Source organism: Panulirus ornatus, chromosome 40 (assembly GCF_036320965.1).
Source record: "Panulirus ornatus isolate Po-2019 chromosome 40, ASM3632096v1, whole genome shotgun sequence".
Classification (NCBI taxonomy): domain Eukaryota; kingdom Metazoa; phylum Arthropoda; class Malacostraca; order Decapoda; family Palinuridae; genus Panulirus; species Panulirus ornatus.
This window is the reverse complement of record NC_092263.1, coordinates 10,472,697-10,492,042: the sequence shown is the minus strand read 5'-3', so window position 1 is coordinate 10,492,042 and position 19,346 is coordinate 10,472,697. Positions and strand designations below refer to the sequence as shown.

The window sequence follows — 19,346 nt, the reverse complement described above, 5'->3', positions numbered from 1 at the left end:
ATCAATTAAGGCTAAAGGCAGATGTGTTGATGATGGATAAACGACCATAGATGCAATGTTTACAAGGCGAAGCATGGCATCCACGTCACGGTGACACTATATGCCCCCGTGCGGAGGAACCTAGGCGACACATGCAGATCAATAAGTCCGGAAATCCCCTTTAAGGGTCATAGTCTTATGAACCATCATAACACAGATAGCTGACAGTAGCGTTGAAACATAGGGAGGGGAAAGGGTAGTGTGGCTTAGCTCGTTCTTCCCCTGGGAGACGAGAGGTTTGAGGGGGGGATGGGGGGGATCGCACCCCCCTCTCTGCAACGTCTTCCAGAATGTTCTACCGGAAGTGATTGATCGGGTTCCGTCTGCGGCCGCTGGCGGCGCTACTGCCGCCTCCAGGGTCACGTGATGGTGGTGAGGGGGTGGAGGGGGGGTCGTTATCCAGCACCTTCCCCCCCTCCCCCCCTGGATTTTGACAACAACAGCTGTATGAAGTAAGGGAGAGGGAGGGGGAAGAGAGTCGTATCCCCCCTAATATACAATAGAGGGAAGAGAGTCGTATCCCCCCTAATATACAATAGGGGGAAGAGAGTCGTATCCCCCCTAATATACAATAGGGGGAAGAGAGTCGTATCCCCCCTAATATACAATAGGGGGAAGAGAGTCGTATCCCCCCTAATATACAATAGGGGGAAGAGAGTCGTATCCCCCCTAATATACAATAGGGGGAAGAGAGTCGTATCCCCCCTAATATACAATAGGGGGAAGAGAGTCGTATCCCCCCTAATATACAATAGGGGGAAGAGAGTCGTATCCCCCCTAATATACAATAGGGGGAAGAGAGTCGTATCCCCCCTAATATACAATAGGGGGAAGAGAGTCGTATCCCCCCTAATATACAATAGGGGGAAGAGAGTCGTATCCCCCCTAATATACAATAGGGGGAAGAGAGTCGTATCCCCCCTAATATACAATAGGGGGAAGAGAGTCGTATCCCCCCTAATATACAATAGGGGGAAGAGAGTCGTATCCCCCCTAATATACAATAGGGGGAAGAGAGTCGTATCCCCCCCAATATACAATAGGGGGAAGAGAGTCGTATCCCCCCTAATATACAATAGGGGGAAGAGAGTCGTATCCCCCCTAATATACAATAGGGGGAAGAGAGTCGTATCCCCCCTAATATACAATAGGGGGAAGAGAGTCGTATCCCCCCTAATATACAATAGGGGGAAGAGAGTCGTATCCCCCCTAATATACAATAGGGGGAAGAGAGTCGTATCCCCCCTAATATACAATAGGGGGAAGAGAGTCGTATCCCCCCTAATATACAATAGGGGGAAGAGAGTCGTATCCCCCCTAATATACAATAGGGGGAAGAGAGTCGTATCCCCCCTAATATACAATAGGGGGAAGAGAGTCGTATCCCCCCAAATATACAATAGGGGGAAGAGAGTCGTATCCCCCCTAATATACAATAGGGGGAAGAGAGTCGTATCCCCCCTAATATACAATAGGGGGAAGAGAGTCGTATCCCCCCTAATATACAATAGGTCGTTTGGAGTTAAATCACATTACTGCATAGTTAAGGCTTGAGCATGAGGGTACGACCCTTGAGGACGAAGGTACGACCCTTGAGCATGACGGTACGACCTTGAGTATGGGTACGACCCTTGAGCACGAGGGTACGACCTTGAGTATGGGGTACGACCCTTGAGCACGACACAGTACGACCCTTGAGGATGACACAGTACGACCCTGGACCACGAGGGTACGACCCTTGAGCACGACACAGTACGACCCTTGAGGATGACACAGTACGACCCTGGACCACGAGGGTATGACCATTGAGGACGACACAGTACGACCATTGAGGACGACACAGTACGACCCTTGAGGATGACACAATACGACCCTCGACCACGAGGGTACGACCACTGAGGACAAAGGATACGACCCTTGAGCACGACACAGTACGACCCTTGAGGACGACGCTAAGACCTTTGAGTACGACCATCGAGCACGACATTAAACCACTGAGTATACCGGTACGACCCTTGAGCACGACGTCACATACGACCCTAATGCATGACGATAAATAGAGTTGAAAATAAAACACCGCGAATTCCTAATCAAGTCGTAACGACCCCATTTTCTATACCTCTCCTCCTCCTCTTCCTCGCTAGTTAACGAGCGCAAACGATGGTTCAGGGTAATTACGACAGCTTGGTCTAACACGTTCCTTAATTGCTAATTACCCGAACGATTAAGAAAACACCTGCCCACGGGTGTCACCAAACACCTGTCCACGGGTGTCACCAAACACCTGTCCACGGGTGTCACACACACCTGTCCACGGGTGTCACAAACACCTGCCCACGGGTGTCACAAACACCTGTCCACGGGTGTCACAAACACCTGTCCACGGGTGTCACAAACACCTGTCCACGGGTGTCACAAACACCTGCCCACGGGTGACACAAACACCTGTCCACGGGTGTCACCAAACACCTGTCCACGGGTGTCGCAAACACCTGTCCACGGGTGTCACACACACCTGTCCACGGGTGTCACCAACACCTGTCCACAGGTGTCACCAACACCTGCCCACGGGTGTTACCAAACACCTGTCCACGGGTGTCACACACACCTGTCCACCGGTGTCACCAACACCTGTCCACAGGTGTCACCAACACCTGCCCACGGGTGTTACCAAACACCTGTCCACGGGAGTCACACACACCTGTCCACAGGTGTCACAAACACCTGTTCACGGGTGTCACAAACACCTGCGTACAGGTGTCACAAACACCTGTCCACGGGTATCACAAACACCTGTCCACAGGTGACAACAAACACCTGCTCACAGGTGACAACAAACACCTGTCCACGGGTGTCACCAAACACCTGTCCACGGGTGTCACAAACACCTGTCCACGGGTGTCACCAAACACCTGTCCACGGGTATCACAAACACCTGTCCACAGGTGACAACAAACACCTGCTCACAGGTGATAACAAACACCTGTCCACGGGTGTCACCAAACACCTGCCGACAGGTGACAAACACCTGCCTACAGGCGACATAAACACCTGCCCACAGGCGACATAAACACCTGCCCACAGGTGACAAACACCTGCCTGTATATGACAAATATTTACCCAATCAGGAGCCAAACAGGCCTCCCTCTAGGGGGATAAAGTAGAATTAAGGGGATCGAAGACTCTTACCCAATCAGAAACCTAGAAAGAGATACCTCAAGTTTTTATAGGGGGGGGGGATCAAAAATAACGTCACCCAATCAGAAACCTAGAAAGAGATACCTCAAGTTTTTATAGGGGGGATCAAAAATCACGTCACCCAATCAGGGGCCTAGAAAGGGATACCTCAAGTTTTTATAGGGGGGATCAAAAATCACGTCACCCAATCAGAGGCCTAGAAAGCCCTGAGGGAGGTTGGGGGATGGGTTATGCCCCGCCTACTGGCCTAGAACCCGCCAAAAATTCGTGGGCGGCTCAGTTACCCGCCGGTCGGCCCCACCGCCGCTGGCCGCAGGAGGAGAAAGTGTTGACTCATAGTCTGCGGCCTGGCTGGCTGGCTGGCTGGCTGGGCGGGAGGGAAGAATGTGTAGTTAACACACCTTCCCCGCCATGATGGCTGGTCGTAGCCATACAGTCGTACGACTCCGCTCACGTCGTGCTGTATTTTGCCCCTGGGGTCGTATACTACGACTTCCATCCCCCTGCCAATTCCCCCCCCCCCTGTTCATAGAGATAACAGGAGAAATGAAATACAAGTTCCCAAGTGCACTTTCGTGTAATAATCACATCATCAGAGGAGACACTATATATATATATATATATATATATATATATATATATATATATATAGATAGATAGATAGATAGATAGATATAACTGACAATAGAGGAAAATATATAATAGTTTCTGGTAATATAAAGAGATTTAGGAAGTGTCCACTTTCTCCAGTGGATTCCTATATAGTACACTTTCCCCGGGAGAAAGTACACTCCTGAAAGACGACAGTACGACCCCCTGAGAACGGCCCTAGAGAATGTCTTGCCCCATCTCCTCACACCACCCCCAGAGAATGCCCCAGTCCCTCCCTAGATAATGTCTTGCCCCCTATCTTACCCCCAGAGAATGCCCTAGTCCCTCCCTAGAGAATGTCTTGCCCCTATCTTACCTCCCCCAGAGAATGCCCCAGTACCTCCCTAGAGAATGTCTTGCCCCCTATATTACCTCCCCCAGAGAATGCCCCAGTACCTCCCTAGAGAATGTCTTGCCCCCTATATTACCTCCCCCAGAGAAATGCCCCAGTACCTCTCTAGAGAATGTCTTGCCCCTATCTTACCTCCCCCAGAGAATGCCCCAGTCCCTCCCTAGAGAATGTCTTGCCCCCTATCTCACCCCCAGAGAATGCCCTAGTCCCTCCCTAGAGAATGTCTTGCCCCTATCTTACCTCCCCCAGAGAATGCCCCAGTACCTCCCTAGAGAATGTCTTGCCCCCTATATTACCTCCCCCAGAGAATGCCCCAGTACCTCCCTAGAGAATGTCTTGCCCCCTATATTACCTCCCCCAGAGAAATGCCCCAGTACCTCTCTAGAGAATGTCTTGCCCCTATCTTACCTCCCCCAGAGAATGCCCCAGTCCCTCCCTAGAGAATGTCTTGCCCCCTATCTCACCCCCAGAGAATGCCCTAGTCCCTCCCTAGAGAATGTCTTGCCCCTATCTTACCTCCCCCAGAGAATGCCCCAGTACCTCCCTAGAGAATGTCTTGCCCCCTATATTACCTCCCCCAGAGAATGCCCCAGTACCTCCCTAGAGAATGTCTTGCCCCCTATATTACCTCCCCCAGAGAAATGCCCCAGTACCTCTCTAGAGAATGTCTTGCCCCTATCTTACCTCCCCCAGAGAATGCCCCAGTCCCTCCCTAGAGAATGTCTTGCCCCCTATCTCACCCCCAGAGAATGCCCTAGTCCCTCCCTAGAGAATGTCTTGCCCCTATCTTACCTCCCCCAGAGAATGCCCCAGTACCTCCCTAGAGAATGTCTTGCCCCCTATCTTACCTCCCCCAGAGAATGCCCCAGTACCTCCCTAGAGAATGTCTTGCCCCCTATATTACCTCCCCCAGAGAAATGCCCCAGTACCTCTCTAGAGAATGTCTTGCCCCTATCTTACCTCCCCCAGAGAATGCCCCAGTCCCTCCCTAGAGAATGTCTTGCCCCCTATCTCACCCCCAGAGAATGCCCCAGTCCCTCCCTAGAGAATGTCTTGCCCCCATCTTACCCCCCAGAGAATGCCCCAGTCCCTCCCTAAGAACGTGGTGTCAGTTTCCCCTTCTCCCCCCAGAGACCCCGTGTTACCCACCCACCCAGCACACCCCCAGAGACCCCGTGTTACCCACCCACCCAGCACACCCCCAGAGACCCCGTGTTACCCACCCACCCAACACACCCCCAGAGACCCCGTGTTACCCACCCACCCAACACACCCCAGAGACCCCGTGTTACCCACCCACCCAACACACCCCCAGAGACCCCGTGTTACCCACCCACCCAACACACTCCCAGAGACCCCGTGTTACCCACCCACCCAACACCCCCCCAGAGACCCCGTGTTACCCACCCACCCAACACACCCCCAGAGACCCCGGTTACCCACCCACCCAACACACCCCCAGAGACCCCGTGTTACCCACCCACCCAGCACACCCCCAGAGACCCCGTGTTACCCACCCACCCAACACACCCCCAGAGACCCCGTGTTACCCACCCACCCAACACACCCCCAGAGACCCCGTGTTACCCACCCACCCAGCACACCCCCAGAGACCCCGTGTTACCCACCCACCCAACACACCCCCAGAGACCCCGTGTTACCCACCCACCCAACACACCCCCAGAGACCCCGGTTACCCACCCACCCAACACACCCCCAGAGACCCCGTGTTACCCACCCACCCAACACACCCCCAGAGACCCCGTGTTACCCACTCACCCAACACACCCCCAGAGACCCCGTGTTACCCACCCACCCAACACACCCCCAGAGACCCCGTGTTACCCACCCACCCAACACACCCCCAGAGACCCCGTGTTACCCACCCACCCAACACACCCCCAGAGACCCCGTGTTACCCACCCACCCAACACACCCCCAGAGACCCCGGTTACCCACCCACCCAACACACCCCCAGAGACCCCGTGTTACCCACCCACCCAACACACCCCCAGAGACCCCGTGTTACCCACTCACCCAACACACCCCCAGAGACCCCGTGTTACCCACCCACCCAACACACCCCCAGAGACCCCGTGTTACCCACCCACCCAACACACCCCCAGAGACCCCGTGTTACCCACCCACCCAACACACCCCCAGAGACCCCGTGTTACCCACCCACCCAACACACCCCCAGAGACCCCGGTTACCCACCCACCCAACACACCCCCAGAGACCCCGTGTTACCCACCCACCCAACACACCCCCAGAGACCCCGTGTTACCCACCCACCCAACACACCCCCAGAGACCCCGGTTACCCACCCACCCAACACACCCCCAGAGACCCCGTGTTACCCACCCACCCAACACACCCCCAGAGACCCCGTGTTACCCACCCACCCAGCACACCCCCAGAGAGCTGTCAGGTGCTGTCTGTCAGTCAGGGGGGGAGGGGAGGGGAGGGGAGGGGGGGAGTGTAAACAGACGGTGATGTCTGCTGCCACGACCCACCATTGTAAACAGACCCTCCCCCCCCCCAAGATTAGGGTTTACGCCCTTATACCCCCTCGTACCATAGCCTCACACACACATACACACACACACACACACACACACACACACACACACACATACACACACACATACATACATACATACACACACACACACACACACACATACATACACATACATACATACATACACACACACTCACAAACACATACACAAACATACGCACACACAGACACATACATACACACACATACACACATACGCACACACACACATACGCACATACATACATACATACATACATACATACACACAGACACACACGCACGCACAGACATACATACATACACACAGACACACACGCACGCACAGACACAGACATACATACACACAGACACAGACACACATACACACACACGGACACACGTACACACACAAGTTGCGTCTGTCCAGCATGTGTGATGATGATGTAGGAACTGAATACTCCCTCCCCCACCCACCCACTCACACACACACACACACCCACACACCCCCACTCACCCATCCCCCCACCCACCCTACCACCCTCACACACCCTCACCCATCCCAACCTCACACCCCCACTCATCCACCTTCACCCCCCCACCCTCACACCCACTCACCCACCCTCACTCACCCATCCCAACCCACCCTACCACCCTCACACCCCCACTCACCCATCCCCCCACCCACCCTACCACCCTCACACCCCCACTCACCCACCCTCACCCCCACTCACCCATCCCCACTCACCCTTCCCCACTCACCCTCACCCATCCCAACCTCACACCCCCACTCATCCACCTTCACCCCCCCACTCATCCACCTTCACACCCCCACTCATCCACCTTCACCCCCCCACCCTACCACCCACCCTCACACCCACTCACCCACCCTCACCCCCACCCACCCTACCACCCTCATACACCCACTCACCCACCCCCACCCCCCCACCCACCCCAACATGGCGGGTGTAGACAACATTCCTGGTTGTGTGAGTCATGGACGACCTGACCATATTTCAGGTCGTCCTGAGTCGTACTCCGGCCCCTGCAGGTCGTCCTGGTCTTGTATGTACGACCACAACGGTACGACCCTACCAACAAAACGCCCGTCCGTCCGTCAAAACCCCCGTCCGTCCGTCAAAACGTCCGTCCGTCCGTTAAAACTCCCGTCCGTCCGTCTAAACCCCCGTCCGTCCGTCTAAACCCCCGTCCGTCCGTCTAAACCCCCGTCCGTCCGTCTCAACCCCCGTCCGTCCGTCTAAACCCCCGTCCGTCCGTCTCAACCCCCGTCCGTCCGTCTAAACTCCAGTCCGTCCGTCTAAACCCCCGTCCGTCCGTCTAAACTCCAGTCCGTCCGTCTAAACCCCCGTCCGTCCGTCTAAACTCCAGTCCGTCCGTCAAAACTCCCGTCCGTTCGTCCGTCAAAACCCCCGTCCGTCCGTCCGTCAAAATGCCCGTCCACCTCACCCAGACAGGAAGCATTTCCTGTCTGGCAACAGTGTTTGTGTCGGGGGTGGTCAACCCTCCGTACTGGCAACACTGACTCACACACACACACTGCCAAGGGCGACTGGCTCAGGAAATGTCACTACTTCCATCTCTGTATTTATCTCTATCTCTTAATTTAACATCAAAGACAACTTCATCGTTAATATACCAACCACATCTCTTATCTTTCACCTTCTCAAGGCATCATAAAGTCATCCTGAAATAAATAAATAATTATCTTAAAATAAATATAAGAAAAACTCTCAAAATTATATATAAAAAAAATTTTTGTAAACAAAAATATGACAAAATTCACTGTCCCTCCTGGAAGAAGAAGACGACTGCCCCGGCCATAGTCACTGATCATCCTAGGAAAAAAAATTATTGCTCAGCAGCAGCAGCAGCGATGTTCATCCTATGACAAAAAGAGAAACAAGTAAGGGACCTTGAACACCGGTAGCGTCACTTGTTCATCCTGGGGGAAAAGTATGTGAAGGTAAACCAGTCTTGAGTCAGAGACACACACACACACACACACAAGGTGTTCCTATGCTGGTGTGGCTATACCAACTGAGGCCAACGAAGTCGAAGTCAATTATCATTATTTTTCTTTAATCTTCTATAGATTTCAATAATAATAATAACAATAACTAAATAATTATCATTAATAATATTTCCTTCGTTTTCTATAATTTTGTCCCTAAGTTCCTTGAGCACGACGGTATATACGACCCTTGAACACACACGACGGTATATACGACCCTTGAGCACACACGACGGTATATACGACCCTTGTACACGACGGTATATACGACCCTTGAGCACACACGACGGTATATACGACCCTTGAGCACACACGACGGTATATACGACCCTTGAACACGACGGTATATACGACCCTTGAGCACACGACGGTATATACGACCCTTGAACACACGACGGTATATACGACCCTTGTACACGACGGTATATACGACCCTTGAGCACACGACGGTATATACGACCCTTGAGCACACGACGGTATATACGACCCTTGAACACGACGGTATATACGACCCTTGAGCAAACACGACGGTATATATACGACCCTTGAGCAAACACGACGGTATATACGACCCTTGAGCACACGACGGTATATACGACCCTTGAACACGACGGTATATACGACCCTTGAGCAAACACGACGGTATATATACGACCCTTGAGCAAACACGACGGTATATACGACCCATGAGCACGACGGTATATACGACCCTTGAGCACACGACGGTATATACGACCCCTGAGCAGGATGTACGACCTCCTGAGCAAGAATCTCTGGGGGATATGACGACCTAGCCTACGACCCGACCCCTCCATGGCTATCATACCCAGGGGTCGTTCCTACTGTCGTGCTTAGGGAGTCGTACCGTCTCGCTAAGTGGGTCGTACGTCGTGTTCAGTGGGTTACCAGTGGGTGCAGGTGGCACAGCAAGGAGGTCCAGGTTACCAGTGGGTGCAGGTGGGACAGTAAGGAGGTCCAGGTTACCAGTGGGTGCAGGTGGGACAGCAAGGAGGTCCAGGTTACCAGTGGGTGCAGGTGGGACAGTAAGGAGGTCCAGGTTACCAGTGGGTGCAGGTGGGACAGTAAGGAGGTCCAGGTTACCAGTGGGTGCAGGTGGGACAGCAAGGAGGTCTAGGTTACCAGTGGGTGCAGGTGGGACAGCAAGGTGGTCTAGGTTACCAGTGGGTGCAGGTGGGACAGCAAGGAGGTCCAGGTTACCAGTGGGTGCAGGTGGGACAGCAAGGAGGTCCAGGTTACCAGTGGGTGCAGGTGGGATAGTAAGGTGGTCCAGGTTACCAGTGGGTGCAGGTGGGACAGCAAGGAGGTCTGGGTTACCAGTGGGTGAAGGTGGGACAGCAAGGAGGTCTAGGTTACCAGTGGGTGCAGGTGGGACAGTAAGGAGGTCCAGGTTACCAGTGGGTGCAGGTGGGCGGGGAGAGTAGGTGGGGTGCCCACCCCCGCCCACCCTGAGTGGGCGGTGGTGGGTCATGCAGTCAGTACTCACCCTGACGGGCGCGTCGTGGCGCACGCCCTCCCGGCCGCGCCTCCGCCAGCGTTCCCTGCGGGAGGCTGAGGCGCGGTCGTGCTGACGCTTGAGGCGCCGCTTGTGGCCGCCGTCAGCCGCTGACGACGCCGTCAGCACCACCACCAGCAGCAGTACCAACAAGGGCAGGTCACGGGTCAGCAACATATCAGGTCAGGTCAGGTCACCACACGTTGTATTGACCTGCCACGTGATGTCACAGCACCACACCATGTGGCGTGGCGCGGACCTGCCTCATACCACCACACACTATGTGGCGCGACGCCTGGCGTGGTGTACACTACCACACTATGTGGCGCGACGCCAGGCGTGGTGTACACTACCACAGTACACTATGTGGCGCGACGCCTGGCGTGGTATACACTACCACACTATGTGGTGTGACGCCTGGCGTGGTGTACACTACCACACTATGTGGCGCGACGCCTGGCGTGGTGTACACTACCCCAGTACACTATGTGGCGCGACGCCAGGCGTGGTATACACTACCACAGTACACTATGTGGCGCGACGCCTGGCGTGGTATACACTACCACACTATGTGGTGTGACGCCTGGCGTGGTGTACACTACCACACTATGTGGCGCGACGCCTGGCGTGGTGTACACTACCCCAGTACACTATGTGGCACGACGCCTGGCGTGGTGTTCACTACCACACTATGTGGCGCGACGCCTGGCGTGGTACACACTACACCATGTGGCGCGACATTTCTTGTAGATCTTCACCCCACTACACCAAGTGGAGTGACAGGAGTTACTTCACCACACTACACCAAGTGGAGTGACAGGAGTTACTTTACCACACTACACCAAGTGGAGTGACAGGAGTTACTTTACCACACTACACCAAGTGGAGTGACCGATGTACCACACTACACCAAGTGGAGTGACAGGAGTTACTTTACCACACTACACCAAGTGGAGTGACAGGAGTTACTTCACCACACTACACCAAGTGGAGTGACAGGAGTTACTTCACCACACTACACCAAGTGGAGTGACAGGAGTTACTTTACCACACTACACCAAGTGGAGTGACCGATGTACCACACTACACCAAGTGGAGTGACAGGAGTTACTTCACCACACTACACCAAGTGGAGTGACAGGAGTTACTTCACCACACTACACCAAGTGGAGTGACAGGAGTTACTTCACCACACTACACCAAGTGGAGTGACAGGAGTTACTTCACCACACTACACCAAGTGGAGTGACAGGAGTTTACTTCCACCACACTACACCAGGTAGAGTGACCGATGCACCACTCTACACCAGGTGGAGTGACCGATGCACCACACTACACCAGGTGGAGTGACCGATACACCACACACTCCACCACGCACAGTAACACGGACAAGGGGCGGTGTGATGTTACCAGTCACACCCAGTGTGCAATTCGACCAGACACAATCGCTTAATATAATCGCAACGTCTTCTTCGAACAAGCGTAAACTACTGTTCTTGGATAATCGAGTAATTCCAAACTTAAATAATTTAATATAATATTCTTAACTTGAATAATTTAATATAATATTCTTAACTTGAATAATTTAATATAATATTCTTAACTTGAATAATTTAATATAACGTTAAAATGACCTGACGAAGCTGCGTCAGGAGAAGGGTGTGCAAGATGGCGCCCTTAATAAGGTCTCTTAATTCAGGGTCAACCATGTAATTACAGGTTAACCTCCCCACCACACACGCTGGGGAGGACACACGTGGCGAGTGACAGGGTGTGGTGGTGGAGGAGGAGTGGCAGAGCGCGGAGCACCTCACTCGCTGGCCTCCACTGGCAGACTGACGAACCCAGCTGCTGTGGACCCCGACCCCCGGCCCTCTGGTGGTGGTGACTCACACTAGACCAGCGGGATGTAAACATAAAGTTTGTTTACACGTTGTGTATACCTTCCCCCTCTCCCCCCCCCCCTGTGACTGTCTTGCGTCACCTAGTGTTACGGGTTGTCTCCCCCCCCCCGGACCCACCTAGTGTTACGGGTCCCCCCCCCAGTACCCACCTAGTGTGACGGGTCCCCCCCCAATTGCTGACCAATGTTACGGGTCCACAGTAACCATCAGTAATATATATATATATATATATATATATATATATATATATATATATATATATATATATATATATATATATTATCCCTGGGTGGGGATAGGGGAGAAAGAATACTTCCCACGTATTCCCTGCGTGTCGTAGAAGGCGACTAAAAGGGGAGGGAGCGGGGGGCTGGAAATCCTCCCCTCTCGTTTTTTTTTTAATTTTCCAAAAGAAGGAACAGAGAAGGGGGCCAGGTGAGGATATTCCCTCAAAGGCCCAGTCCTCTGTTCTTAACGCTACCTCGCTATTTCGGGAAATGGCGAATAGTATGATATATATATATATATATATATATATATATATATGCTAAGCCAGGTACCACTGAGGTGGATGAACAGCTGGGCTGACAGTGGTACCCAATTGATCAACAATCCCATGGGGATATATGAACAGCTGGGTTGACTGTGGACAGACTACCGGAGACCAGGATTCGAACATATACGAGTTTGTGTCTTCTTCCATCTCTCTGCTTTCCCTGATGTGTAGCGAGATTAGAAAAAAAGAGAATTATATATATATATATATATATATATATATATATATATATATATATATATATATTCTTAATCTATTTATCAACACGTATTTCATAATTTGAACTTCTGCCTTGCGTATTATCAAGATGTCAAAACATACAGTAAATCGGCCATTTAATAATTAATAAAGTAATTATCTACATGACAAAGAAGACAGATAAATGTTTTGAACTGGCTAATTAACCTTGTAATAAATGGTTTATTTACATCTTAAATACTAAATTCTGTGGTTATTACCGTCCCCACCCCTTTAGTTATGGTTATAATTAAGGACAATTAAAGAAATAATTCGAGACTAAATGCATGTTCTACAGACACACACACATACATACATACATACACACATATGCACACACACACATACATACACACACACACACACACACATATGCACACACACACACATACATACACACACACACACATACATATATACACACACATACATACACACACACACACATACATCCACACATATACACACACACACATACATACATACATACATACACACATATGCACACACACACACACACATACATACATACACACACACACACACACACACACACACATACATACACACACACACACACATATATACATACACACATACACATACATCCACACATATACACACACATAATGGAAAAATAATCGAAAAGGAATTTCTGTTGTGGAATTACCTTTGGAAACCCGCCCCCCTTAGTCTTCTCACGGAACTCCTGCGGAACGCCATCTAACAAGCACTTCTATTAAAAATAAAAACAAAAAATGATTAAGAATAGTCACCCATCACCTTCCCGTTCTCATATTTTACGTTTTCTACCACAAAAAACGGGGCTTATTAAGGAGAAACTTCTCAATATAACTTTTTCTCATAATGACCAATTCCATAGTCACCCATCACCTTCCCGTTCTCATATTTTACGTTTTCTACCACAAAAAATGGGGCTTTTTAAGGACAGACTTCTCAATATAACTCTTTTTCTTATATAATGACCAATTCCCAGGGTTAGGGCAGTAGTTTCCTCGTCATTACTGTCCTTGTTATAGACATATATATGAACTGCCTCAGGTCCCTGTAAGGCACAAACATATATGTTTTATATCTTCGGTAATCTTATATAATGGTATAAACTATATGAAGATCTAATAATTCTGTATCATCTGGTAATTATCAGATTAAATAATAATGAATTAGATAATGAGATAATGTAATAAGAGAATGGACAATAGGATAATCAAATCAGATAAAATAAGTGGATTGAAGAAAATATGATTAAAAGTAATCAAGTAATTATATAATCAAGTTACATTAAATTATAAAACAATAAAGTTATTGATGTTATAAATTACTAATTGAATTAGAATCTTGTTAAATATTAGAGACACTTTTCCCAGGCAAAATTAATTACTACATTAATCAATTATCACTAACAGCTCTGCCTGGTATAATTGGCAACAGGTGTTACCGGACGCCACCACCTACGCCGGTAACCCAGGTGTGAAGATCTTATCTTCGGCGAAAATGCGCTGTGTACAAAATCGTTCGAGAAACTTCTCACTCCGGAGGAAGCCATCCATTTCCCTGCTGCTGATCGTAGCGCAACCTTTGACGTTTGCCGGAACCCTATAGCATTGGGGTGCTAACGTGATATAAAGTTCAATCCAACACTAACCAGTTATCTAACTACCATTTTATTAACAAAGATACGATCTACAAACGAGCATGATAGTAATTGTGGTGATGTATACAACGTAAGGGTCAAATTACTTTACCCTACTGTCTTATAATAAAAAAATGTAACTTCGCTTCAGTCTAGAATCTTCTTCCATACTTCTTCGCCGTTTCCCGCCTTGGCAACGGAGCGCCAGGTATAGACGAAGTATGATGGCCTTATTCGCTCACATTTATTCTCTAGCTGTCGTGTGTCATGCACCGAGACTACAGCTCCCTATACCCATACATACCCAAGCCTCACGTTGCTCTCTCTCTGGTTCCTCTACACAGCTTCATCAGCACGTCGCCCCCCGTATATAATCCCCATCTCTTCATTTTCGCTCTATCCCATGCACGCCTCGCACGCTCCTGCATGTTCTGGTCCCGATCGCTTACAAGAACCTTGTCTATTCTTCCCTCCACTTGGTCAACCTCCCCTCACTCATCTACACCCCCCCCCCTGAGTGTCTGGCTATGGGGTCAGCCAGTAATTCAGTGGCTGTCAAGGGTCATTCCTATGGCCCATGGTAGCTGTCTGGTATTGCCGCTTCACCCAAACATAGGCTGCTGCCTCTCAGCTCACAAAAAACATTCTGTCTCTCCATTTTATAAACATTTCTTGGCTAATCTTAACCCACATAACCTTTGTTTATCGTAACTACATCATATTATGGTGAGCACTACGCGCTAGCTATGTCTCTCGTCATTAAGTATACTTAAATACCTTTCACTCTCATTAGCCCTTAACGTTTTCCAATCACACATGGTCTCCTTACACACCGTTTTCTGTGAGTCCTCATTTGGGGTCCACCACCACAGCCGCGCCATCAGCAAACAGCAATTGCCTCAACCTCCCCCCACCTTGATCCCTCCGCCTCCAATAACCTTCAAACTCTCGTTAGTATAAATACACCAATAGCCTAAATGATATTCTTAAATCTCAACGTACCTTATCAAATCAGAGGAGATCGTAAGGGCGTATGTAATCCAAAGATACGTTAGTCATTTATGAAAATGGAGTAACACACGACGAGCACGTGTACTCCTACTCACTTCCGAATGTCAACTGAGGCGGGAGTGTGGGTCCAGGTCCTAATGGACGCTGATCAGTCACTATTGGTCGAGTGAATTATTGGCGATTTAGACGCACATTTTGGTAACTGGCTAATATCTACGCGTACTGTTGGGTTTTAAAAATTGGCTGTAGTTTAAGTAAATGATTGCTTAGCTAGAATTATATTTGAGAAAATGATAACAGCTGTTATCTTATTTTTTCACAATTATAGATTATTCACGGCTTCGCCAATATTAAAGTCTGGCAATTTGTCTGGCGAATTCTCGGCAACCGACGTTTGTTTTCGAAAAGAAAAATTGTATGAAATTACGTCGGTCAAATTAATCTAAATTGTTCATATGAACTGGAAATCTTAATTGAGCATATCAAATCCCACTTTTTCTTCTTCTGAAGCAGCAGCAGCAGCAGCATTAATGAGTAAGTACCAGGGCAGCCCGCCTTACCCTGCTCCTGCGTGGAGTGCAACACCGGAGATGCAGGAGGCCATTTGCACATCTCTCATCCACAAATACCTAATTTCGTTCGATTAATTCAAGTTGTCCGAAAGACATTTAAATAAGTGAATTCATGTAATTAGATTGATGAAAAGACACGTTCATGTACTTAAATGGCATCTCTTGCAAGTTATTTATCAGACATTTTATTATATTTTTTTTTATAATTGAGTTTTGAAGCAAGGCGGCCATTGTGGAAAATGGCTACATAAGACCAACTGATGCTGAATTACTTTCAAGTGAAAATACTTGTATTTCGAAGCTGTTGTGCTAATTCACTTGCTTTCTAGTATGATGTTGCATGTTGGAGTAAAGTAGTAAATACTGCCATATTGAAGTATATTTGAAATTATGAGAATAAAGAACTTAGAAAGGTAGTCGGAGAGAGGGAAGGAGAAACGAGGATTGCAGAACATATTGAAAGTCTTTTAAAAAATGTCATTCATTTATTTTTTCGTCTATTTCTTTAATTCAGAGAGATGTTTAGCTTAGCTAACTTTACGTAAGTGTTAAGTCAGTTAACTTTACATAAGTGTTAAGTCAGTTAACTTTACATAAGTGTTAAGTCAGTTAACTTTACATAAGTGTTAAGTCAGTTAACTTTACATAAGTGTTAAGTCAGTTAACTTTACATAAGTGTTAAGTCAGTTAACTTTACATAAGTGTTAAGTCAGCTAACTTTACGTAAGTGTTAAGTCAGTTAACTTTACATAAGTGTTAAGTCAGCTAACTTTACGTAAGTGTTAAGTCAGTTAACTTTACATAAGTGTTAAGTCAGTTAACTTTACATAAGTGTTAAGTCAGTTAACTTTACATAAGTGTTAAGTCAGTTAACTTTACATAAGTGTTAAGTCAGCTAACTTTACGTAAGTGTTAAGTCAGTTAACTTTACATAAGTGTTAAGTCAGTTAACTTTACGTAAGTGTTAAGTCAGTTAACTTTACATAAGTGTTAAGTCAGTTAACTTTACATAAGTGTTAAGTCAGCTAACTTTACGTAAGTGTTAAGTCAGCTAACTTTACGTAAGTGTTAAGTCAGCTAACTTTACGTAAGTGTTAAGTCAGCTAACTTTACGTAAGTGTTAAGTCAGCTAACTTTACGTAAGTGTTAAGTCAGCTAACTTTACGTAAGTGTTAAGTCAGCTAACTTTACGTAAGTGTTAAGTCAGCTAACTTTATATAAGTGTTAAGTCAGCTAACTTTACGTAAGTGTTAAGTCAGCTAACTTTACGTAAGTGTTAAGTCAGCTAACTTTACGTAAGTGTTAAGTCAGTTAACTTTACATAAGTGTTAAGTCAGCTAACTTTATATAAGTGTTAAGTCAGCTAACTTTACGTAAGTGTTAAGTCAGCTAACTTTACGTAAGTGTTAAGTCAGTTAACTTTACATAAGTGTTAAGTCAGCTAACTTTATATAAGTGTTAAGTCAGCTAACTTTACGTAAGTGTTAAGTCAGTTAACTTTACATAAGTGTTAAGTCAGTTAACTTTACATAAGTGTTAAGTCAGCTAACTTTATATAAGTGTTAAGTCAGCTAACTTTACGTAAGTGTTAAGTCAGCTAACTTTACGTAAGTGTTAAGTCAGTTAACTTTACATAAGTGTTAAGTCAGCTAACTTTATATAAGTGTTAAGTCAGCTAACTTTACGTAAGTGTTAAGTCAGCTAACTTTACGTAAGTGTTAAGTCAGCTAACTTTACGTAAGTGTTAAGTCAGTTAACTTTACATAAGTGTTAAGTCAGTTAACTTTACATAAGTGTTAAGTCAGTTAACTTTACATAAGTGTTAAGTCAGTTAACTTTACATAAGTGTTAAGTCAGCTAACTTTACGTAAGTGTTAAGTCAGTTAACTTTACATAAGTGTTAAGTCAGTTAACTTTACATAAGTGTTAAGTCAGTTAACTTTACATAAGTGTTAAGTCAGCTAACTTTACGTAAGTGTTAAGTCAGTTAACTTTACATAAGTGTTAAGTCAGCTAACTTTACGTAAGTGTTAAGTCAGCTAACTTTACGTAAGTGTTAAGTCAGTTAACTTTACATAAGTGTTAAGTCAGCTAACTTTACGTAAGTGTTAAGTCAGCTAACTTTACGTAAGTGTTAAGTCAGTTAACTTTACATAAGTGTTAAGTCAGCTAACTTTACGTAAGTGTTAAGTCAGCTAACTTTACGTAAGTGTTAAGTCAGCTAACTTTACGTAAGTGTTAAGTCAGCTAACTTTACGTAAGTGTTAAGTCAGCTAACTTTATATAAGTGTTAAGTCAGCTAACTTTATATAAGTGTTAAGTCAGCTAACTTTATATAAGTGTTAAGTCAGCTAACTTTATATAAGTGTTAAGTCAGCTAACTTTATATAAGTGTTAAGTCAGTTAACTTTACGTAAGTGTTAAGTCAGCTAACTTTACGTAAGTGTTAAGTCAGCTAACTTTACGTAAGTGTTAAGTCAGCTAACTTTACGTAAGTGTTAAGTCAGTTAACTTTACATAAGTGTTAAGTCAGTTAACTTTACATAAGTGTTAAGTCAGTTAACTTTACATAAGTGTTAAGTCAGTTAACTTTACATAAGTGTTAAGTCAGCTAACTTTACGTAAGTGTTAAGTCAGTTAACTTTACATAAGTGTTAAGTCAGCTAACTTTACGTAAGTGTTAAGTCAGTTAACTTTACATAAGTGTTAAGTCAGTTAACTTTACATAAGTGTTGTCAGTTAACTTTACGTAAGTGTTAAGTCAGCTAACTTTACGTAAGTGTTAAGTCAGTTAACTTTACATAAGTGTTAAGTCAGCTAACTTTACGTAAGTGTTAAGTCAGTTAACTTTACATAAGTGTTAAGTCAGCTAACTTTACGTAAGTGTTAAGTCAGTTAACTTTACATAAGTGTTAAGTCAGCTAACTTTACGTAAGTGTTAAGTCAGTTAACTTTACATAAGTGTTAAGTCAGCTAACTTTACGTAAGTGTTAAGTCAGTTAACTTTACATAAGTGTTAAGTCAGCTAACTTTACGTAAGTGTTAAGTCAGTTAACTTTACATAAGTGTTAAGTCAGCTAACTTT

The 19,346-nt window shown here is 47.1% G+C and overlaps 1 protein-coding gene across 1 annotated transcript in view; it reads right to left on the bottom strand.

Annotated features, from left to right (window-relative positions):
• The window catches only part of LOC139761507 (uncharacterized), a 29,434-nt gene extending 18,080 nt beyond the window's left edge, over positions 1-11,354 (bottom strand). The window contains exons 1-2 of the mRNA XM_071685771.1: positions 11,033-11,354; positions 10,319-10,949 (exon numbers count right to left, since the gene is read on the bottom strand). Of these exons, the coding sequence (XP_071541872.1) occupies positions 10,319-10,504 (186 nt within the window). The 5' untranslated portion in view covers positions 10,505-10,949; positions 11,033-11,354. The remainder of the gene's footprint in view (positions 1-10,318; positions 10,950-11,032) is intronic.
• Between the last annotated feature and the right edge of the window lie 7,992 nt (positions 11,355-19,346).